Source organism: Nothoprocta perdicaria, unplaced genomic scaffold (assembly GCF_003342845.1).
Source record: "Nothoprocta perdicaria isolate Ctin4 unplaced genomic scaffold, notPer1 scaffold_160, whole genome shotgun sequence".
Taxonomy (NCBI): domain Eukaryota; kingdom Metazoa; phylum Chordata; class Aves; order Tinamiformes; family Tinamidae; genus Nothoprocta; species Nothoprocta perdicaria.
Window position 1 is genome coordinate 111,929 of NW_020454761.1, and position 24,246 is coordinate 136,174.

The following is a 24,246-nucleotide window of genomic DNA, read 5'->3' on the forward strand; positions in this document are numbered from 1 at the left end:
GTATCGTCGGCAAACTTGCTGAGGGAGCACTCCAGCCCTTCATCCAGGTCGTTAATGAATAAGTTGAACAGGATCGGACCGAAATTAATGTAAATTAATAGAAATTGTTAAATTAATTATTAATATAAAATTAATGTTAAATTAATTTTAATTTATTTATGTTTTACAGAGAGGCCTAAAATTATTAGCTATTAATTTTAATCTCAGTAGTTATCCAAGGCTCTCTCAAACATACACTGGCAAATGACTTATTGTTTCTAAAATGTTATTACATATATTCAGATGTTATTGCCATTCAGAACAAATAAAAGGTGGAACATTTGTTTGGGAAACAAAGACTTAGATGGCCCTAGATTCTGTGAGCAATCTAAGTTGTATCTGTGTATATGCCTCATGTTTTTTTATTGGCACAGTGCCGTGTTCTCTTTTCTGACCATTAGGAGTCACAGGAGTTTTCATCAAACCAGCCAAGCAGACAAATCTGCTCTGATTTTCCCTGTGTACAGTCCGCTGTGCTGCAGTCATATGTAATAATGTGCCGTGTTCTTAGGCTCTGGCTGTCAGGCAGCACCATTCACTATGGCACCTATTTGCCATTTCCTGTCAGAGTCACCTAAGAAAGCGTTTTTTTAACAAACTGCCTTGTCTGGCAATAATTTGTATGCCAAAAGTGATTTGTATATCCAGATGTCTAACACATTTGATAGTATTATTTCAGAGTCTTCTCTAGCAGCTGTTACCTCTGAATAGAGTTGTAAAGTTTTTCATTCTGTTTTTCTGTGTTATTCCTTATAGCCAAAGTTGACAGAGCTGCTAAAGAAATATGAAGTTCCAAAGGAGACTCTAAGCCATGTAAATGATGTCAGTGCAGCCAGAGAACTGAGGAAGCTGCAGAGGAAGATCCAGAGGATCGTGAAGGACTGGCTGGAACACTATGGACGTGCCCTCGATCAGCATGGTCAGGCAGCAGCTGGGGATGTGGTTTTACGAGCTAATTTCTATCTCAGTAGGTACCAGAGTAGACTAAATAGTCCTCTGCAAGTCGGCCCCAGACTGACCTTGGGAGAATCCAAACAGTGCTGSCTCCTGCACTGAAGCAGGCAGGAGGCAAAGGAGCAAGGGGCAGTGGCTGGGCAGCCCGGTGTGCCTGGGGCTGGTGGGTGCAGGCGCGGCAGGATGCTAGCGCGGCAAGTGCCTCTGCGACGGGCTCGAGCCTCGCCATCCTCCCATCACTTTGTGGGTCTGTGAGACATATGCAGGCTGAATAAAGAGCAGATTACAGGGCTGTTCCAGGGAGATTGCTGGGGACAACATTACCTCTCTGATTCCCTGCTTCCATGGGACTGCAGCATTTGTTAGACCATGGAAGCAGAGGGAGGAAGTTAGTTGGGAAAAGAGAGATAAAAAACATATCTGGTAGCTACCAGCTTATTTTGAAGGTTATTGCACTATATACTTTGCACTATGTACGTAAGCTGTAGCATTTAAATGTCCAGTAATATAAYCCACTGAAATTTCACACAGCTCCTGATAGCCTGAAAGATAGGCCCAGTTAATACTAACAGAGCAAAGCTAGTATTAACTTCTAATTTTGCAGAAGTTAATATAAGCTGGATTTCAGTCTTGAATGATATGGAATTGACCTACATACCTGGCACTTGGCACATTATGTGAATCACTCTCTGAGTACTTCACACAGAACGTCTCATTCATCATCACAAAAGTAAGCTGAAAGGAATGTGCTGGCTGGTTCATTACAACTGGCACTGCCTGAATTCTTTCTTTTCTGGTTAGTTACTAAGAGATATCTTCCACGTATTACAGTCGTCTTGTGGGAAAGAAGATTTGAGCTTCACCATGTTCCTTAGGGAGGATTCAGTTTCCCTCTCCTGTCTTGCTGACATCATTGTCAACATTTTTGATTTTTCCTATGACTTGCAGTTTAGCCACCAGAAAAACCTGCCAGTCTGCCAATTAGTTATACCTAGCCCAGCAATCCTGAGCTGGTTTGAGAAGCAAGAGGCAGGTGTAAAAGAACGAAGATCAGCTCTATGATCTGATGAATGATTTAAGAAATTGGSCTTAACTTTCACTATTGTTTTTCTGGTTCAGATTTCACAGCAGACTAGTTACATTTGTAAGCACATGAACACCATCAGTTACCAAATCAGGACTGAGTTTGTCCCTGACTTCAGCGCTTGTATTTCAGGAATTGACTCCACRCACACTAAGAAGATGTTTGACTTTCCTCTGCGATTCATAAAGAAATGCAAAATCCAGTCTGCAGATGCTCTCTCATTTACCTCAGTCATGCAGAGGTCACAAGGGAAGAGAAAGCAGAACAGCCAAGCTCCCAGGTCAGAGGGTCCTCTCCTCCTAGATCAATTGCAGTCAGCTTCTCCTTACAACATGTAGCAGGAACCAAGCTCTTATAATATATTTAATTATAATAATAGTATCTTATAATATTTAATAATAATATATTTTACAAGAGTAATATACTTTTTTAAAAAATCAGTCATATTTGTGATAGCAGCATCTAAGAAACTCAGGGAGTAATATCTCCCTATACAAGCATGTACAGAGATGCAAACCCTGGGTTTTTGGTAATCAAAAGGTCTGTTCTTCCAAGTGTCTCCAGCTGCCAACTTTAACATACAGAAAACTTCAGCTTTCCACTTGCTTTCTAAGATTTTGCTTAGAGTCATAGTTATGAACCCTCTTTCCCTTTTTGAAAATGTGTAAGAGAAGTCAGAGAAATTGATGGAGAGAATATTGTTTTCAGTATCTTTCCTGAGTCCTCTTTAAGTTATTCCCCGAAACCCATCCATTTCTTGCTAATTCAGAACTCTTTCACTACTTTTTCTGTTACCATCTTCTACAGGGCTTCTGATTTAATAGCCAGCAATACCAATGCAGAGAAACCACATATGGCTGCCTTCCATTTAAGTAAACGGAGGAATGTACAGAACATCAGGGATTCAAGGTAAGRAAATCTGAGCTGAGGCTGGACAGCGATGGCTCTAGGATAAACATCAATGGTAGTAGTTCGCTAGCAGTTCGTTTTTGGACATGGTTAAGTGTTTCACCCGTGTCTCCATGTTTTTACAAGATTGCATGGGGTGCATTTCATCTGTATCAAAAATGGTGGCTTCTAAAACCCAAGTAATCCACAACTGTCATTCATGCTGTGCCTGCAATTTCTCATAACAGCAGAATGAGGTGATGTCATTTCTTACTGTGTATTTGGTGGTCGAGATTCCATTGTGTCCTTGAGGCAAGCACCTTTTGCACAACTGAGTAGYGACAGTGATTTTATAAGCTCAGCCATGTCCAAAAAGGGGCAAAAGAAAAGGAATTAAGTGCTTCTAAGTCTGTAGGGCTACTCTGTAGCTTGACTAACAATCTAAAAATATCATAAATCTCAAGTATATTCTTGCTCCTCTCATGCTGGAATTATAATCTTATTTTACACATATGTGTAGTTAAAAACCAAAATTATGCATATTCTCTTGCTTGATCTTTTTCCTGACCCATTTACTTTAGATTTATTTATTTCCTCTTCTCCATGTAGCACAAGAAACCTGGAGCAAACATCTAATTCAGGGCAGTGATTCTCAGAACTCCCTCTGTTTTGATGTTTTTCTTTTCACGCAGCCGTTTCAGTATTGATCCAACATCCTTGAACTCAGAARCAATCTTTTCATTAGCTTCAGGAGGCCTCGGGGAAGGCCTGGGAACTTGAATTTTTTGTTTGTTTGTTTGTTTGTCTTGACCTTTCGTAGGATTTGTGTTTACTGTGAGGAAATATTTAGTGTTCTAAAGATACCATCAGCCAGAGCAGCGTGACAGGTTCTTATTGAGGAAATTACAGAAAGTCTTCCCTGGAGATGTGAAGATAAGGCTCTGGAACTTGGCACTTCTGCTTTGGGCTTCTTCTGGATCAGAGAAACCTACAGAATCTGCCCCCCACCAAAAAAAGCCAAAGGACTTCTCAAACAAGTGAATCTTCACAACACTTGTTTGTGGAAGTCAAATAGCACAACGCACAGAGCTTGCATAGATGAATACAAAATGAATATACTACAATCAGAATGAATATACTACAGTCAGCTGGGAAAGATGAGATAATGCAGCCTTTGGAGTCTGCTCGCAGCCGTTACCAAAGCCTGCCTGGCCAGCTCACCTGGTTACAGCACTGCCCTCTCTCCTTCTCTGCTGGGCTGCACGAGCTGTGCTTTGCAGGAGCCGGGCACTTSGGCAGCCCTCATGCTTTTGTCAGACCTTGAGAAGCACCTGATACAGCAAAATGGCAGCAGGCATGAGATAACAGCAGTTCAGCCTGGGCCTGTCATTTGTAGACACCTTTTTAAATGATGCTTCAAAGCATACTTCATTTATTGAACAATGTAGCTTACCAGCACTTTTGTATTTTCTTGCCCTCACAACAGGTTCAAGTCCCAGACTGCTTGTCCTGCTGTTCTTCGGAGAATTATGATGGGGGAGGAAGGGAAGACATGCARATGTAGCAATCGTAAGATGCCCCATGTGTCAGACCTGGAGTACGACCACCTCATTAACAACCAGATGCCCTCCAAGGAGCAGATCATAGTGATCTGCGTCTCTTCTTCATTACAAATGATCAACGATCCTAGTGAAGATGAATTAGAGCAGCTCTATGAAAGAAAAAACAAGAACAGAAGTATGCCCTGTGCTCAGGTTGGTTTCATCAGGCGTTAGATAAAAATTTTATATCACRTGGTTGAAACCTTACAGAGTCTTTCTGGAAATTTTTCTGTTTATCTGGTTGCTAAAATAATTGGTGAAAAGTGGTCTCACCAGAAATGTCCAACAAGCACAATCTCTAAAATTGTGTTCCACAGGAGATCTAAATATTAAAAAAAAAAAAGTTTCAAAATCAAATAAAATCTAGAAATGTTAGCGTTTCCTACAAAACAAATTGTTTCAAAAATGTTTCTGAAAAATAGTAGTATTTGTTTACATATTTTTGAAGATAAACAGAGCCAAATGATTGACTCCAAATTCTCTTTTGATATAGAACAAGGACTTCAAATCTTGGTTCATAAAAAGAGCAGAGTTGAGTCTTGAAGGTCTTTCTAGCTTTGTAGCACAGTACCAATGAAGGCATCAAAATACCTCCTTTACTTTTCTATTTGTCTTTTGTTTATTCCCAGAGAAACTGATCTTGAGGCAGTTATTCTATATGTGGTTTGCATTTGAAAAAGTTAACATAGAAGGAGTGAAATTTTGGCCTTCTTGAAGTCTTTGGGAAAACGCCTGTGCTTCCTGGGGCTGTATTTGACCTTTGTTCGCTAATGGCAGGAACACAAGTCTTTTTTTTTTTTTTTTCTGGGCATTATGAGAAACCCATAGAAAGGCTGCACAGTGACCAGCTACTACCACTATTCTCATAACAGTGAAATCTAGTTTAATAAATCAGAGAAACTGTTTCTCTGAAGAAGAGGTAGATACACCACAAAGAGAAATCCAGAAAACTGGAAACTCCTGTCACCAAACCTATTGTGTGAAGAACCATTGCTCCCTCCTCTAAAAGCGAAAGATAATTAAGTTCTTAAGGGCTTGTTTAGAAGGAATGCTATTAGCCAAGTTGTCAGACACAATTTTCCACCTACTTATGTAATTATGCTTCCTTTGTTGCCTCAGAGTTGTCTGGATTCCTTTCGCCTCCTCAAATACGACATCAGCTCTGCAGATGCATATACGGATCATAAAGGTTCTTTACTGGTGGAGAGACACAACGTAGCTCCTGGCATGTTCTTGGTACGTGAAAACTCTTATAACCTGTTATTAACTTCTTGTGCTCTTTGTGTGATCTGGTTGCAAATGATTGACTTTGGGCTTGACACATCTTGTCTGTTTGGACAACCAGAGAGCTTCTCTCCTCAGAAGTGCAGACATTGTCACAGCAGCCCAGCTCTCCACCATCTATTAACAGTTCAGGACTATAGGTGCATCAGGCCATTGTCACCCCTCCTTCCAAGCAGCAAGGAGCTACTTGCCACAACACAAGAGAAGAAAGATGGTTTCTTCTTTTGGACTTCAGTGTTGTATCTGTCTCTCTGTGCTAATCTAAACACACCTAAATCTAAATTTAATTTAAACACATTTCTGCTTCATCTGTGGCAAAAAAAAGTTCTGAMGCATATAACACAACAGTATGTTTCAGTCTTTAAGAAAAGAAAAAAGCTCCACTTCTCCAAAGTTCTGAAAAGCAGCCTCTGCAAATCAGGAAGACATCTATGGTGTAGTATACACTGATGCCAGTTGTAGGCACCTACCTAGATTTTGTATGTGGTCTGAAAGTATTTGACTGTCTGGCAGGAGATGCATTTGTCTTTCATAGGTGATTTATTCTATTAAAGTTTTGGATACAAGGTGCACGTTTCATATCTTGTAATATAATAAAGTTGTAATACTGTGAGGAAAAGAGGATTCCTCTGATCTTGTTCACCTGGGCAGCCAAGAGCAGTTACTGACCTAGAAAAAGTAGAATCTTCTGTTGCATCTTACAGAGTGTTGTTACAATCAGATTGTAATAATCTTCACATCTTTTCATGAACACCACCATAAATACTGTTTTTCCTGGTTATTTCAGTTACTTTCTTCCCAGTAGGAGAGAGCTTCTACTAATAAGTCTTTGTGGTTATTTCTTTGTTCACTTCCTAATAATGGTGAGGAAAAAGTGGACTTCCTGGTTTTGYTTACAGAACATTTTTAGCAATGGCCATGGCATTAGATCAGAGGGCCCTTCAGGTATCCTCTTATCCCAGCTACTGCAAAATTGAGAGTATTTCCATCAGTTTAGAGCTGTGTATTCCCACAGAGAGAAAAACATTGCTGTGTGAGGACACCCATCTGTGATCAGCTTTTCTGTCCACTGGGGGCCACTAGCAGTCTATACGACAGTACTTAGCCATGTGTAACACCACAGACTTGCATATCTGAAGAAGATAAAACTTTTAATCACTCAGCTTCTTTTTTTTCCTGGTAATGTTAACACTTTTTACCTCTCTAATGAAAAATAATATGAAGAAATAGGAAAAGCAAAATGAAGAAAAAATAAAACTCCTTCCATGCCCCCCCCAAATACTACCCTTTTCTTATAAAGCCAATGGAAACAAAGTGGGAAAATCTCAGTAAACTACACAATGAACTGGCAGCCCCTCTTAGAAAAAGAAACATGCCACAGTATAAATGATCCACAGTTGATAAGAATGATCACTAAGAGCTCTGAGGAACCGTTAGCCAGATACAGAGGTCGCCTTGATTCTGTTCCATGTCACTTTTTTGCATACCCATGTAGAAACAATTAATTATATTTGAAAGAAAAATCAGGATTCCAGGTAGTACTTTATGGCTGATGAACTCATTAGAGAACAGATAAAAAGCTTATTTTGTTTTAAAGATCATTTAGAGACATTATATGGTATATATGCAGAAATTTCTCCTCCTCCTCTTTTTTTTTTTTTTTTTTTTTTTTTTTTGTATGTAACTTCATTACTACCAAGATGAGCCATGAATGTAAGATCCATTTTCAGGTCAGTGCTCAGATACAGATAGTTGTCTCTCTGCTGACAAATAATTGGTCCAAACAAACAAAAAGCCCCAAGGATGAATCTGTTTCACCTGATAAAAAGCTGTAAAACCTTTCTAATGATATTGGACAACAAGCATCAATCAGATGGGGCCTTTGATGTTTCCAGGGAAGTGTTCAGCCTATCCTCAAGCAATTCCACCAAGATACACCCAGTTGCCACCCTGCTCAGCCAGAACAGTCTAATTCACCAGAAAGACCAGGAGCAATTTAGCAGTTTCACTGGACTGACTTTGAAGAAGACTTGACCAAAGCCACACTGCAGGAGCAGTGACTYTACCGACCAGAGGGTGCTATGGAAAGCTGCCAAATGTAGCAAATGTGGTTTGGTGCCTTGCAAGGACCAGGAGCAGGATAAGTTTTCAAATGCAGCTCGACCTGAAGTCACAGACTGAAAATGCAACATTCTTGTATAGTCATTTCCAGAGAAGCTCAAAAGCAAATACTAATCATTCATATAGAAACAAATATAGCAACAAAAATGGACACAACAGCTCTTGATGCTTAAATAAGAGACCTAGGACTCATCTGTTGATATAGCTCTGAAAACTTGTGCTCGGTGCCTTGCAGTGGTCATAATATAAACAGAATATTAGTGAAAGCATAAAGAAGAGAAGAGGAAACATTCAGAGGAAGCATTCCTGTGGTTCTGGAACACAGAAATTCTCCAAAAAGAATATCCCACAAAATGGCACTGTATAGAAGAAGGAACTAACTGGGGTAGGTTAATAAGAGAACTAAAGTGAAAGCTTCCCAGGACAGAAGATGGTGTGGCAAAGGAGTAAAAAATGATTATTCATTGTTTCTTAAAACACAAGAGTGATTGGGCGCCAATGATGAGATCAAGCAGCAGATTTAAGGCAAATGGAAATTCTTTTTCTCACATCATTAAATTGTTGAACTCTTTGCTTCAGGATGTTGTGGAGGCCAAAAAATAAGTGCACTCAAAAGAATTAGATACATTCTTGGAGGCTAACTCCATTGGCAGCTCTGAGATGTGATAGTCTAGCCAGAGTTTTGGTTAAGGAAATCCCTGAATTCCCTTCTGCTCATGGCTGGTATGGGTGACAAGGAACAGGACTGTCCCACAAATGTCCTGCTTCTTCCACTCCTCTTCCTCCTCCTCCTCCTCCCAGCATATCAGCTAGCGGCCATTTGCCATGACCCCAGCATCCTGGGTGGTATAACCCTGTGCAGCTGCTCTTAACATTGTTACAGGCAAGGCTTTAGCTCACATACAACTTTAACGAAGGATTAGCAAGAGAAAAAATGCAGAATTCATGAGAAGAAGGTTCACTGCCTCAAGAACCACCTTCAATACTTATAGTAAATATTTTAATTTGGTATATATTTTAATTTGTAAGGCTTCAGTAAAGCAAAATTACTGTTCATAGGAAGAGGTGGTGTCTTTCAAACTCTGCAGAGGTAGAATTGAGAATTTACTTAATATTACGTGTTTTTTTCAAGGCAGATACTAATTTCTTCTGGGCCAGCAGCCTTGGGGATTTCCTTAGATAATTGTGAAAAAAATCTTCAAAATGAAGCACAGTTCTTGCTCACTGTCTGATGAGTCAAAAGCTTTTGCATAGGAACTTCTAAGGGCAGAATCTATCCTTAATTTCCTACTGATATAACAATTGTTCAGTTAAATAAATACAAGTGTGTTCAAGAATATATTTTTTAAAAGACTTAAGTTTTAATCAACTTTTTAGGCAAGAAGGAAATGCTGCATGATGTTAAACAYGTGCTTTTAGGCAGCCTTCTCTATAGCCTTTTAGATGCCTGGAGGAAGTCATTTCACAGACGCGCGACAGTAACGCGGGTGCCCCCAGGGGCAGCTGCTTCTCTCTGATCATGGCAAGTACTTCCTGCCATATGGCCAGGCCTCCCCTCAGCCACCCCCAGGAATGATCCGATCCATGGGCAGAGCTGGATTCCTGTGCCGGGAAAACGTTGGAGAGCTGYGTGCTGCAGGGGCAGCACGAGGAAGGGAACAGACTCTTTTAGCTTCTTTGCAAAAAACCATGTCTTTTCAAAAGCATTATGCTGAGCTGAAAAAAAATATACACAAACATTCCTGCTGTTCATTTTTCTTTCCCATGGGATTTTCATTCCTCTTATTCCCTAGGTAGGTGCCTTTTTTTCTGTGCAATTTACAAATTCATAATCGTACATTATTTATGAAGATCTTGCTAGGACAACTAACAGTAGCAGAGCCTGGTGTGTGCACACACATTCACACCCGCAAACACACACTGCTGGAACACTGTCACATTCCAATTTAGGGATGAACTTAAACCTATATGTTTGCTTTTATCTGTCAGTGCTCTGCTATATGCTGTGCTGGTTAAATGCCATGTCAGCCAGCTGAGGAGGCTGGGAAGGGTGGCTGCATTTCTACATTTATAACCGTCTCTGCAGGACACAGGCAAGGCAGCGGGTTTTGACTTTAGCCCCTCAGTCTGGATTCTCCCTTTATCCCAGGGAACATGAGCAAATGTAACCAGCCTCTGCAGCAAGAGCCTGCCCATCTTGCTTGTGCCACTGGTGACCTTCTGCTAGGTGTCAAACAGGAACAAGTGCCCCAGATGAGAGAGAAAACTAGAGGAAGAAAAATAAAGAAGAAACAAAGTAGAAACAGGACCAAACTGACTCTTATCAATACCAGCTGGATATACGACTACTGGTGAAATTAAAGGAAACCTAAAAGTAGAGCGCCATGCATAGATGGAAATCCTAGCATGAAGTGTAGGAGAACCTGCATATTCCACCTCGGCATGTGCACATGCAGCACAGCTCCAGGAACACCAGTTCGTGCTGAACCTCTCCCACACTCCTGCATGCTCCCACRTGCCCAGCCAGAGTTCTGGGATTCGAGTTTGAGATGGGAGAAGCAACACAGATTCTGGGAAATCCACCAGCAACTTGGGTATTGCTGTTCCCAGATGCCATGGATCGAAAGCACTGACACAGCGTAATGATAAGGGGCAGGAAACATTTCCAAGTTACACTGATCACTTGTGTGAGAAACTTCACAGATGAGGCTACTGTGATTCTTGTCCCTTGGCAAGGGCCATACCGCCCTGAAAATCTGAGGGAAAACCTTCCAGCTCATCTCAAGATCCAAACATTTTAAAGGAAGCCTGGATTCTGTAACTGCATTTGCCCTGCAGCTGACTAAAGCCCTGCCAACTCCTTAAGTGCAATCATTACGATACAAGCTGAACAGTTTGAGCTGATTCTACAGCTCATCAACCACATGAAAGGAATTAATTCTATTTCAGGCCATTCATTGAGTTTGGACTTCTTCAGATTCAAGAGCTGAATGAGCTGTTCCCCTGGGAATAGCATGCAGAATTATTTCTGCCATTTTCTGCTGCAGATAATCGAGATGACCATGTGTTTAAGTAAGTCATTTTTTTCTCCAGTAAATATAATGCTTAGGAAATGAGCCCAGGATGTGGATTCCTCTATTTATGCACAGAGGTCAAGGACTATCCAAAATGCTTGCACTGTTTTCTCTTTCTTAAAAGCTCTTCCAGGCTGCCCATAAGCAGGAATTCACAGGACAGTCGATCTCTGCACTGATGCTGCTTCTTTGGCTAAGGATGCCTGTCTGGCCAGTGCGTGCTGGTGATTTCACTGTTTGCGTATTAACAATTCCATTGTTCATTATCTCTTTCCATATTATTCAGCTGAGGAGCCATCAGACAAGACCAGCTCTTTGCCACTGCCACTTCTGTGTTTGGTTAGTCCCTTTAGTCAGGCAGACCTCCTGCAATGGTAGTTCTTCATTCTTTCACTGTCCAGGAACAGCCTCTCTTGATGTCTAATGTGCTCTCGGAGACTCTCAGTGGTAGAGAAGCCCCCATCTCTGTACAAAATATAACCTAATGCTTTATACTCACATTGTTTGATAGCTTTTCTTATTTGTTTTCTGTTCCTACAGCTAAAGCCCATTACTTTCTTTACATAGATAAAGAAAATAGACTGTTCTTCTCTTTCTGGGGCAGGTCATATAAAAATCTCTCTGTCCCTTCTGTCTCCCATAACTATAATCCCACACTCCACTTCTGTGTATTAAATTAATACAGTTCATACCACCTTTCTTTCTGGGGCATATTTTTTGAGTTCTGTTCATTCCCTTGCTTTCCTGCAGATTCTTTCTGGCTGAGGAGCACCTGGACACTCCAGCACCACTGAGCTTACAAGTCAGACTTCATATTTCACAGGTCAAATTCCTGTTTGTACATCCCACAGTGATGTAAAAGTTGTATGTCACCCTCAGCACAGACAATCCGTAACCTGAAAAGAACATTTCAACAATCTTGTTTGAAGACAACCAGCCCAGGAAGGATGGTATTACAAAATCCAAATGGATAAGAAAGCTTCCATTTAATGTATTTAAATACTGGAGATTCAATTTAAGGGAACTTTAATGTGGCCAAATCTTTTTTTTTTTCTCTTCTGTATCCAAATGCATATACATATGACCATGCTGAGTTGCATCTCTAAGGGATAGTCTGAATCAATAGAATTGTTTCCATACATGAACATGGAAAAAATGATCATCTGTGTATATTCCTAGGCGGAAGGAAGAAGGAAATTAACCCAGAGAATGATTGTCTGAGTCAAAAAAAAAAAAAAAGTCGGACGAAAAGAATTTCTGATGACTCAAAAGACAGCCCTGCATTACTCCTTAGTTGGGTGGAAGGATGCAGAAAGGGAAAGCATGGGCTCAACTGCCATCACCACCTCTGCAGATCCTTTAACGCCTGTGCTTGGTACCTAAAATTCACCCGTCTCCAGAATGTTAAAAGTTAAAAGACTCACTATATGTTCTGACATATTCCTGCTCTATGTGCAGAATGTTATTAGCATTAAAGTTCCTCTTTGACCTTTCACCTTTCTATTTGGCAGAATTAGTCAGGGAGAAGAAAATACTCTTCTTTGCCCTGGCTTGCTAGTTACGACTCCCTCAAGAATTTCAGTTTGAGGCCGTTTGCCAGAACTATGTTTAGCACCGAGCAGAAAGAACATTTCCCCCCTCAAAATGCCGCCATCCAAATTTATGTCTTGGCCTTCACCAAAGATGCAATTTTTTTAAGGCTTTGGATTAAATTTACCCCATATAGGGCTAAATGAACTTTGCTCTATCTGTTTAGGTTGAGAAAAAAATGCCTTTGSTGCTAATGCATAATTTTATTCTATAAAGTGGACTGAGCTAAGACAGATGCCCTATAGAAGATAAAATTCTTATTCCTGCCAGAAGATAGCCAGCCTCGAAAGTCACATTGCACCAAAGGCCTTCAGAGGAGTGAGAGCAATTTGAAAAGCACTGAGTGGTAACATTGATGCAATATGCACGCAAAGCAAAGATACAAGCGTGTCCCAACTTCCTGCTTGGAGGCACAGACTGATTGCTTGTGCTGTGGGAAAACATGCAATTCCTCCGTGTCCTCATGCCACAGAATCAGCCAGGTGACTTGCAATTAAAAGGGCTACTTTTATCCAAGAGGAATGGTGATTGCCAGAGGCAGCCCACTGCCTTGTATTCCTTCAGACATGTTTCAGTGCATTCTCTACTAATGCATGAGATCATCTTCAATGTACACTTATCCAGCCCTTCTGTCAGCCTGTTCATTTCGTTCAGTTATGGAAAACGTCTGTGTCAGAGAAGGTCACTGTTATTTATGAACAACTTCCAAAGCACCCTGGGGGCAATGCTGCCGTGGCAGAAGGTTACCCCCTGTGTACGGGTTGCAGTTTGCAGCATTAGCCGTGCAGAAAGAGAGCCAAAGCTCCGAAAATTGGACCATAGCTCCTATATATCTCATTTCAGCAGTGGAGCGATGCCTGTGGTAAATGGGCCCAGTATGACAGGAGTATTGTGTGTTCCTTCCATATCAGTTTGGTAGTGAAAGACACTTAAATTCAAGCCCGAGGGCTTGTAATTTAGGTATGTGTATAAAGAACTCAAAGACTGCAGTAGACCAGAGAACAGTGACAAAATGCGTAATGGTGCTCATGTCTGAAAAAAATCCCGTTCATCACTTCCAGTTCCACACTCATATGAGCGTCTCTCTTCACAACAGCTTCAGCACACACAGGTGTGTAGAGTAATCACAGAATCACAGAATCACAGAATCACAGAATGGTTACGGTTGGAAGGGACCTTTGGAGATCATCTAGTCCAGCCTTCCCGCTCAAGCAGGGACACCCAGAGCATGTGGCATAGGGTGGCATCCAGGTGGGTTTTGAAGACCTCCAGAGAAGATAAGGCAAACTACTAGACCAAAAGAAGAATGTTTCACAGTGGAGTAAACAGTGCCATCGCAATAGCCTTTACCTATAAAACTGGTATAAAATGCTTGACATAAAATGTCTTTTTTCCCTCTCTCTGTTTCCCACAGACAAAGCACAGTTCTACATCACGTTCATTACTGGTTACACTGCAGACAAATATATCTTGGTAAGATGCAGACAATTTAGTGGTCCCCTGGATTTCCTTCTGGTGAATACATCCTTTGTTACTTAAATATGCATTACCCTGAGTCTTGACTTGGAGTCCTGCATGCTGAGAACTTCCATGAAATAAGCCAGATGTTTCTAATTGTGTAACACTGGGAACATCCCACAACCCAAGCAGCTTTGGATAGGACATCAGCTTCAATGATTCTTACAGCTTGAAATTCAGTGAGGCCAATTCTCCCTTAAACAAAGGTCCCTTGACGCTGCCAGAACACAGGCCTTCATGTCAGTGAGAATCTGCCCCAACAACTCACCACTTTGCTACTGACAGAGAAAAAGTTGAGAATACTCTCACCTTCTTTCTTCTTAAATATAGGATTTCAACAGGCTTTTCCTCAAGTCTTCATTTTGAGATCATCCATGTGTTACATCCATGTGGAACAGACCTTGCAACTTGGGAAAAGAATCTACCTTTTCTTGAATTTGTTCTGGTAATACTGAGGCTGGGAACATGAAAAAACAAAAGGCTTAACCCAGCAAAGCCATGCAAACCCAACAGAAATACTCTAAAACTCCAGAAGGCCCCTGTGCTCTCAGTTGTGGAGATCCTACTGCAAAAGGCATCCCAGGTCTTTGAGACTTGCAGGTTCCAGAACAAAACTGGCTTCTAACTCACCTCTTCCACTGAGGCTGTCATGATACAAGAGAACCACCTCCGAATGCCAGCTTCAGAAAACACATGGATGTCATGTCTTGAACCGCATTTAATAATCAAAAACAAGCTCAAAACTGAGAAAATACATCTGAAAAATGTTTCTGTTTTTTCCTGAATGGCTCTGAATTAGCTTTAGCTTCCTATTTTACTCTTSCAGGGGGAGAAAATTGCTGAAGATTCAGATTTTGCCTGTGTTTTCAACCCTTAAGGCTTTTGAATGCCAGAATGAATTAATTCCTATCAATTTAAATTCATTAAATTACCTTAATGGYCTTCCTTCTCTAAACAGCTGTTTCCAAATGAGTTACACTATTCAGAAGAGGAAGGTTTATTTATAAAAGTTTAGACGTACAATATCCCATTTCTAACTCTCTTTGGAAAAGATAATTAAGAAAAAACTAAACTAAAGCAGTGGATGCAAWATTATAAAAAAAGTTCTTTCTATGCCAGCTTTATCTGTGTGTGTTCATCATCAAATGTGTATGGTGTGGTGGTGTTGTGATAGTAGTATTTGGTTGTYTGTGAAGCAGCAAGCAAAGTGCTACATTGTACACTTCCATATGCTGTGTTTTAAAATCTTGTGCATAAGGAACTAGAAAAGTATGATTATTTTATTTTTTAATTTCTTAATCAAATATTTTATTTACCAAAATCAGAAAATATGAAAGCTGCAAGCCATAGTGAGGTTGTAGTCAAGCCACCATTTTTTGTGTTGGTTCTTCAGCTTACAATCTTCATTTAGCATAAGCAGTCGTTCTGGTCAGTTCTATATTTTTTCTCTTTCCTTGACAGATGTACATTCAAGGAAAGCTGCTCTTTGCCAACTATATTTTCAATGGATACAGCAAATCAACTGAAGACCTTCAGAAACAAATAGCTACGACAAGGAGTGATTACCGCATGGGTTACTGTCTCCCGAGCAATTTCAGGTTCAGGTATTTTACTTTCAGTCATCCTGGTGTTTAATCACTTCATTAGGAGGCTTTTGGCTTCTTTGCTGAGTACTCGGAGGAACAAGAGCAGTGGTCTCCCCATCCTAGCAATGCTGTTTGTGGTGCATTCACAAGTTCTCCAGCCTGTGTGTTCCTTCCCGTCTCCTTCAGCAGTCAGGGCTGTATAGCCCCACCTCTGCTCAACTACAGACTCATTTTGAGCAAGAAGGAAAGAACAGGCAGAGATCCTGAGCACATCACCAATTTCCCTTTGTAAAAGGTCTGACTGAGACTTGGTTGTTTCAAGGGCTGCCATATTTGCCTTTTTGGCATCACCCMTGAAAACTAAAGCTCAAATGAACAGACCAATTGCTTAGTCTGGCTACTAACTTCTTCATTTAGTTCATAGCTACAGGGCAGAACTTCACCTGCRTGACCTGGGGAAAGAGCAGTGGAGGCTTCCACCCCTCCAGCTGCAGGCTGAGGTGCAGCCCTGGAAGGGCCCTTGCAGGCACTGCCACAGCTCCTGGCTCCGCACCAACTGCCAAAGCAGAGACAAGCAGAGCAGACAGGGCAAACAGCTGCAACTTTGGCAATGTATTTTATCACACAGCTTTTGGGCTCCATGTTATTATTGGTAATTTCCTGGTTCTGCAAAGCTGTACCCAAACCAGAGCTTCAGAGCGGCTGGTGTGAATGCAGAGGCCACGGTGCTGCGCTACTGATTTAACCGATCCATCTTGCAGGGCGTGAGGGTGATCTGGGAAGCTGCTCTTAGCAGCTGAGGAGCAGCTGAGCATCAGTGATAGCAAAGAGGATCACAGGCTGAAATGAAGCATGCAGCCTCTTGCAGGGTTGCTCCTGGCCAGCTTTGACAGGGCATGGAAGCTCTGCTCCTTTCTTGCATTTCTCTTAAGCATGTGAAACCAATAACTCACACTTATACTGAGCAATGGCAGAGGAAAGCACATCATTAAAGTTACTTTACTTCTCTGAATGAGGCTTGTCACTTCATTTGTACACACAAAAATTATGGGAGTAGTAGAGACGACAGGTAGAGAGGACAGGGATTAAATACAGCAAGCAATTAAGAGTAGCATTTTCAAAGAAGGCATTCATCATTGTCTTACCTTGTTTTCCTCAAGGTCAATGGCAAGTTCTCTTGATTGCAGTGAGGACATCCATGTGTAGGCTGAGTGCTTTTGTAAATTCTTCTGGGAGTGAYTGGAATGGCTGCACTAGCCCATGGAATTCCTTGTTTATGTCCTCTCTACGAGAATTTTCCTAAACCTTTCCCACTGTAGTAGCATCCCTAAAGCAACTTGCGCAAACAGGCCTCGGGAGCCATCTGTAACCGAGTTTTGTTGAACCTAAATCTAAATACTAACGAATTTCACATCTGGTCAGAGCTGGGGCTGTTGCTGTACACATGCATTTCTACTCCTTGCTACAACAGCACCATGACAAGAAATCCTTAGATGCTACCACTGGGACCCTCTTGAGGTTCTTTTATGCACCGGCTGTGAACACATGGGCAGGTGGAAAGCAGCCTTACTGACCAAGAGGACAATGAGAAGCTAAGAGAAGACCAAGGTGACATGACCATTTGCATGTGCTACTGTAACTGTATAGGTGGTGCTAATGAAACAATTAATTTTGTTATCCTCAAATAAGTGTCTTCTTACAGAGGGAACAGTTGGTTCGCCAAGCACTAATGTCCCTGATGTTTTCTCTCTTGCCAGCTGATCTCCCAAATTCAAACTCTGYCAGATATTCAGATCCTAGGTGCAGGGGCCTCCTCTGTCCCCTTTCTTTATTCTCCTGCCTTGGGCCCACTGTTTTGTTCCTCAGTTTTTTTCCTTCATCTACATGGCAGAGTTTTAGATGTTATATTTACTTAGGGGTTTGCAGCAGTTTTTCCCTGTTCCTTTTGCACTGGTGGAAAGCTGGCAGTTAATCCTAGTGATACTTTCTTTACTCGTGTGATTAGGTGGAACTTACCTAAACCAACCCCATCAATCAACATTATTTCCAGATCAAGGATGCCCCACGCATGTCCTTGCATTCAGAGTAGCCATTTATGTCATGAAGGCAGCGTCTTGCCTTCTTCTGTAAAGAAGGGCTTAACTGAAGGGGAAATTTTCTTCCCTCTTCACTGGCTCCTGCAGGCAGAGAGCAGCCGCCTTCCTCCTGGCTGTGACTGTGAGTACAGGGCCTGCTAAATGGCATCAAACACAGCCTGCCTTAGCAGGCTGTTGTAGCCAAAAAAAAGTTGCATTCCACTTTAATTCCACTTTAAATTAAAGCACTCAATAAAAGCAGATTTTCCTAGTACCCCAGGCAGAAAGTCCAGACAAAGGGATCATCTACCACATTTAAAGTTGTCAAATGTTTGCCCTTCAAAAGGGTAAATGTATAAAACAGCACGTGCTCTTCTTTGTGAGGAACCTGGAGGTTCTGCTCTTACTCCTGCTCATAGTTGATTGGAATTTGTCAATAAAAGAAAAAGCGTAGAACGAAGTTTGCAGAGAAGAATGTGGRAAGACCCCCTTCTAGAGTGCAGGAGCAGGCCAGGCAGATGCACACAGGTCTTCTAAAACACACAAGGCTGCTTACGGCAGCATCGTCAGTGCTTCCCACAGGGAGCCAAAAGAAAGCAAAGAAAGCACCATCACTGCAGCTGCATACGCAGCAGAACAAGGAGGTTTTAACTTCCCAAAGAATGCCCACAAAATGGTTTCCAATCACAACAGACAGCTGGCTTCAGGTATGAAAGAAGGTGACACCTTTCAGCTCTCTTTCTGTCCTCAGTTTATCACTGAGAGAAAATCGGGGCTTCTTCACTTTTTCAAATGTGAAACATGAGTTAAGGACAGAGACAGTGGAGAACTAAATGCCTTAAGTTGAAGGCCATATTTCTAGAAACAAGGGGCCTTTAGATTCCTCTTCCAAAGCTTTCCTTGAAACCTGCTCTCTCTTAAGTTTCTAAGCACACATCAGCAGAAACACCCATGCAAGGCACTTACAGATTTTATCTCTCAGTACATTTTTTTTCTGTACATTGTCCATTTATTTTTACAGGGAGCATCCCATGATCCCTCACACAATAGCTTTCTCACCGCCTTATAAAAGTATCCCTAAAAGTATGCAGTATGCTCCAAGCAGCCCTAGGGAAGCTCAAACCAGCAGAGGAGCAGTTGCAGTATTGCTGGTTATGTGTTGGGATCAGTGGAAGAGCCTCGTAAGAGAGCTGAAAGATGGACTTTTAACAGCTTGGGATGCCTCATATTACGTGTATGGGCATTACGAGTATTTGCTCTATAAAGTAGCACAGTAGAAAGATGAGAAGAACAGGTTTTAATGAGGGAAAGAAGAAATATAGCAGTACAGGCAATACAAAAAGTACACAATATAACACAAGGGTCTAATAAATTAGCAGAGAACTTGAGAAACAGGAAGAAAGTTTCAGACGGTTAAAGAAAGAGAATTGCTCAAAAAGATACAATCTTAAGTCTTCATAGATATATATATATATATACATTCTTGGCAGTATAGGAAACATGTACAGTTCTGACATAGAAAATACCGACTGTCTGAAGTGGTAGTATCACTTCCTGAAGAATATTTGCATGTGGTACATGAAGAATACACCCAGGCAATTTAGCAGTCAAAAACTCTCCAAGAAGTGAAGAAAATCATTACAGACCCTTCTCAGCAGACAGCCTTCCCTTTCTAACAGCAGCAATTGTATTCAGGATGAAAACAAAACAAAACRAACAAAAGAAGAACCAGACTAACCTGGAAATAGCCAAAAATATTTTCTACTCTACAACAAATTATGCACCAATTGGGCAGCAAAGTTCAACACATCGAAATACCCATGCCACACCAAGCTTCCCCCTGCCTTTCAAGCAAGATCAAATGATTTCCCCTCTTCCCCAGCCATATCCAAGCTTTTCTTCCCAAGGATATGAATTGGCAGGGATGAGCGAGTGATGCCTAAGTAAGAAGAGGGATCTTGTGTTACCTTTGATGCCAAGATAGAGGGAGCAGGAGGAGGGCTCTGCTACCAGGTATTGGTTACAGCTCCAACAGCAGCAGTCTGAGAACTATGGCGGAGCCACGACGCTTTGGCCAAAAGGAGCCCGTTTGCCCTGTTTGCCTTGTTATTTTAGTGCTTTTGAAGTGTTCAGAGCAAATCTGTTTCTCCAGAATCAGGCAGCGAGACAATTAAAAGATTTATCTCCTGCAGAGCACCCAAGATTAGATCCTAGGTCAAAAATCTACTGCTACCAGCCTCCTCAGCTGACACATCCTTCTCCCCCTAGACCTTTACGCAGATATTTGTGTGATTTYGGTAAGACTTTGCTATGAGATTTTGGTAAGAGTTGGTAATGTTTGCACATACAATACAGTCCTCTGAGAGACTAGGGGATGATGCAGCCAAAAGCACACAGCACATCGAAAAATGTTCTTTCTTCAGCCATTGCTTTTACAGACAAGGGCAAGTGGAGCTCAGTACTGAAGGGCTTGTATGAAAGAGCCACTAAAATATGCTGCAGAAACAAACTACTGCCAAGATTGCCTAAAATGAAATGCATCTCCAGGGGAAAGTGGAATTATAAACAAACTTCTCTATAAAAGATCAAACGCGGTGCTGATACAGCGCTTATGGTTCCCTCTAAAAGCATCCCCTCTCCCATTTAATCATTACTAATTGAAGGGCGGATAAATCATATCCGGGCCACCTAGGCAGCTGTCACAAATATGGGATAAGGAGGAAAAAACGATAGATACAGTAGCAAGGGATAGTTTTATTACAGACACTAAAGAATCAGAAAGATTTTCAAAGTGGCTAGAACTAAATTAGAGAGATCTGAAATGGAGAAACTCAGCCCCCTTCTTCCCCAAATAAAACATTCATTGTTCATCATCAAACATGATAAAGAAGACGTTAGGTCCTGATTCATATCCTTAGGAAAAARGAAGGAAGTAGAATGGGAAAATTATAAAAAGAGAAACAAAAGGGTCTGGAAAACGCCACAGGTGGGAAGTGCTGCGCGAGGAAACAGCAGAAGCCCATGGATACWAGCGGTTCGTGTCCCCCTGCTCTTACCTGTGTCTGACCCCAAACTGCTGCTGATCTGCAGCTGCTCAGGGCCCATCTCATCAGCACGGTGCTGAAAACGGTACCAGCAGCTGGCAGGTTGGGTGCCACGTGGCTGCCAGGCGGTGACCAAGATGAAYGTGGGGGGCTTTGCCCTGTGCAAGGAGCTTTTGCCCTGAGAAGGGGCAGTTAAGAGAGACCGACACCAGGCAGAGCATGAGGGAAGAGACGCGGAGGCCGACTGAGACAGAGCTCCATGCCCCAGCACAGCAGGACTGAGTCTGCAGAAAAAAGCATGTATAGATGGTTTTTTCTTTTCTTTTTAATTCTTCCTCTGACGAGCAGCTGAGGACTCCTAGCCTGCTGTGCACTTGCTCTCGGCACACCAAGGAGCCACGGTGGGTCTCTCCTGATGCTTGTTAACCTCGGAGTATCTCAGCTGATCTCTGTGGCCCTGCCAGGAGTCTCTCACTGGGGCCTGTTCTTCGAAACGCTGCCTCTTGACTTACCTCTCGTTTATTAACCAACCGAGAGCAGCCTGCCCAGATCCCTGCTTTCACTGGTGTTTCCTTTCAGTCCATACTGCCCTAAGGCCCCGTTTGGGRAAAAGGTGAGGGACACGGATATGTTTATATGTTTATGTTTATATGTTTAAGATAGGACAGATGGTCTCACAACCACTTGCAGCACTTCCAGTGCAAAGCTACTCTTTGAGTAAACAAGGTGCAACAGCCCTTCTGCTTAAGGATGTGAAGTCAGGGTGTATTTTAAATACCCCCATCAAACCTACGTGGTAGAACAGCCTTCAGTGCTCTTGCCACTAGACAACTATCTAATTAAAAGTAAGCTTGTTTTTAGCTCCCRAGTAAATAATTGAAGTTTGATATGCAAAAAAAACACAGCCTGTTTGCCAGGGAAGGTTTTCAGGGTGATACCTGGCAATGTGCATGTACAACAAAAATGAAGGAAAAATAAATAAATAACAGAAAACCGGAATTACAGAAACCCTTTTGATTAAAATTAAGACACAATCCCTTATTATTGCTCAACAAATATTAGAAAGGAAGAGATTGAGCAGCAATTATGTTCTGCTCCTAGGGCTCAAGTCTGGACACATGCTGTGGTTCTAAGGGRAAAAAAAAAAAAAGGAACTTTCAAGAATACCTCCAGAGACATCAGATCTAGTTGCTCGCTCCCACAGGCCATCATCCTGATCATCCTGGTATAATTTTTTCCAGAAACAGTCAAATCAGGAGAGCTTCTCCAGCCCTTGTGTATCCAGATCCAAGATTTTTCAGTGTGGCCAATACTTTTCACTAATACTTTTGTTTCTATTGGAAACTTCATTACCTGGTACGCTATAAGACAGTAAACTAGGAAGGAAAACTAAAACGCATTTGGCTTGTATAGCTTACAAAGAAGGCAGCATGGAGAAAATACATTGACAAGAGCAAGTGACAGGGTTGGCTGCAGTAGAGAAGACAGGGCCCAGATGTGAGGGGCACTTGAGGGCTTGCAGCTCCCGCAGACGTTTCCCTCTGCACTTGTGCGTGGGGCCGGCGCTCTGCGAGGTGCCGGGCCTGCGCACAGCGCTGCCTGCCCCACACATTCAGCCCAGCACACCAAGTGTCCTCAGCGGCGCGGGCAGCACGGACCCGCTCCAGCGGCACCATCTGCCGCTCCCGAGGAAGGAGCCCGAGGACAATGGATGCATTCCTGGCATTCACCCCAGAGTAAATATAAAATTGTGTAACGAGACATAAAAGGCCTTTTATGTTATTTAAGAAACACACAAATAAAACATTATAAACAGCGGCTCGTTTATAGTGCCTCCATCCAAATGAAATGGATGAATCTCTGTTAGCAAGGGCTAGTGATGCGTGATTTTAAGCACTGATTTTTCTCTTTTTGTTTGTTTAGGAACAGAGCTCTTCTTTCTGATAGCCAGAACTGAAGAAAAGCATTGGTCACTTTCTATTTGGACACTTCAAGTTATTCTCTGCTCTCCTCCCTGCAGCTGGAGAAGGTCAGGAAGCAGTCTTTAAATATTAAGATCTGTGCATGGGTCGGGCCAACAAATAACATACATATCTGGGGACTTTGAGCTACAACTGTGACTATTTCTAAAACATATGTTTTTCAGTAAACCAGAAATGCTTATAAAAAGCAACACAAAGGAAAAGGTGGTATAAATTTGAGTTGCAGCATGTTATTCATATGTTATTCATGTTTTATGTCTGCCAAAGGTTCCCCATCATCGTGTCCATCTTCTGTTTCAGTTCTCTGCTTGCTAAATCATATGAACTAGAGAAATTCAAGAATATTCAATTCAACATTCTATTCATTCAAGTGCTGAAAGGTACCCAAGAATCAAGATGTGCTAAAAATAAGCAAGAAAGAATATTATTTTAAATCTGAACCCCCCTGAGAGAAGTGATAAAGGCAAAGAACTAGGTGTCACAGAGATCACAAAGGTGGAATCAGTGTTTAGAGAAGACAAAAAGATCTGCCACATAATTTGTTTTTTACAGGCAGCAGAGTAATCCCTTCCTAGAGACTGAAATACAACAGGTCTTAGACAGGTTAGGCCTGAAAAGCAAAGAACAGGGAGGGGTCAAAATGTCTTAGGAAAATGATAAATTCTTAACCAAATCAAAATATGGAGGTGACTAAAGTAACACATGGTGTTGAGTTTGTCCTGCTTCAATATGGATGCTAATGAGGTACCTGACAGCATGTAAACATGAGTGATATAATTCAAACCAACTTAAAAACATGTAAACATGAGTGCTATAATTCAAAGCTACTTAGAGCTGAGCTACAGCCTCCCTCCTCTTCATTGCTGGGCACGTAACCCTCCCACTGCCCTGCGCCGTCTCGGGGCCCTTGCAGCCCCRTGGAGAGCGAGCTGCTGGACCAGCCCAGCAGCTGTTTGTTTTATATTGTTTGTTTTATAATGTTTTATATTTTCATAGGAGTGACAGTATTCCTGATTTGGTGCCATTCAACCCGTATTAAATACAGTCACTTTGTCACAGAGATAAAACYCCCTTTACCCCTCATCTCCTAAGTTACAGTCGCTTCTTCAGAATCCCATATTCAGAAAGGGTAAAATAGGCTAAGAGAGCATTGAAACCGTGGGTCAGATTTTATTCTGAGACACGTGCCTGCAGTTGGAGCTGGCAACGTGCAGGCCCACACAGAGCATCTAGGGCAGCCCCACTGGGTATCTGCAGCCCCACTGAGCTGCTGTGCCTGCTGACAAGGCTGAGCCCGCAGGCAGGGAGACGCTACCCCCAACTACCAACCTCAGCTCATGACCTCCTACCATCACAGCACCTTTACCACTTAGGTGGTTACTGCACAAATTTCCAAGCCAATAAAA

General features: G+C 41.9%; 1 protein-coding gene across 1 annotated transcript in view; it reads left to right on the forward strand.

The window, feature by feature from the left end:
* CUNH3orf20 (chromosome unknown C3orf20 homolog) overlaps positions 1 to 22,815 on the forward strand; it is a 24,399-nt gene extending 1,584 nt beyond the window's left edge. Inside the window, exons 3-10 of the mRNA XM_026035530.1 lie at positions 796 to 958; positions 2,210 to 2,357; positions 2,885 to 2,986; positions 4,452 to 4,719; positions 5,686 to 5,893; positions 14,050 to 14,108; positions 15,615 to 15,757; positions 22,782 to 22,815. Coding sequence (XP_025891315.1) covers positions 796 to 958; positions 2,210 to 2,357; positions 2,885 to 2,986; positions 4,452 to 4,719; positions 5,686 to 5,893; positions 14,050 to 14,108; positions 15,615 to 15,757; positions 22,782 to 22,815 — 1,125 coding nt within the window. The remainder of the gene's footprint in view (positions 1 to 795; positions 959 to 2,209; positions 2,358 to 2,884; positions 2,987 to 4,451; positions 4,720 to 5,685; positions 5,894 to 14,049; positions 14,109 to 15,614; positions 15,758 to 22,781) is intronic.
* Positions 22,816 to 24,246: the final 1,431 nt, after the last annotated feature.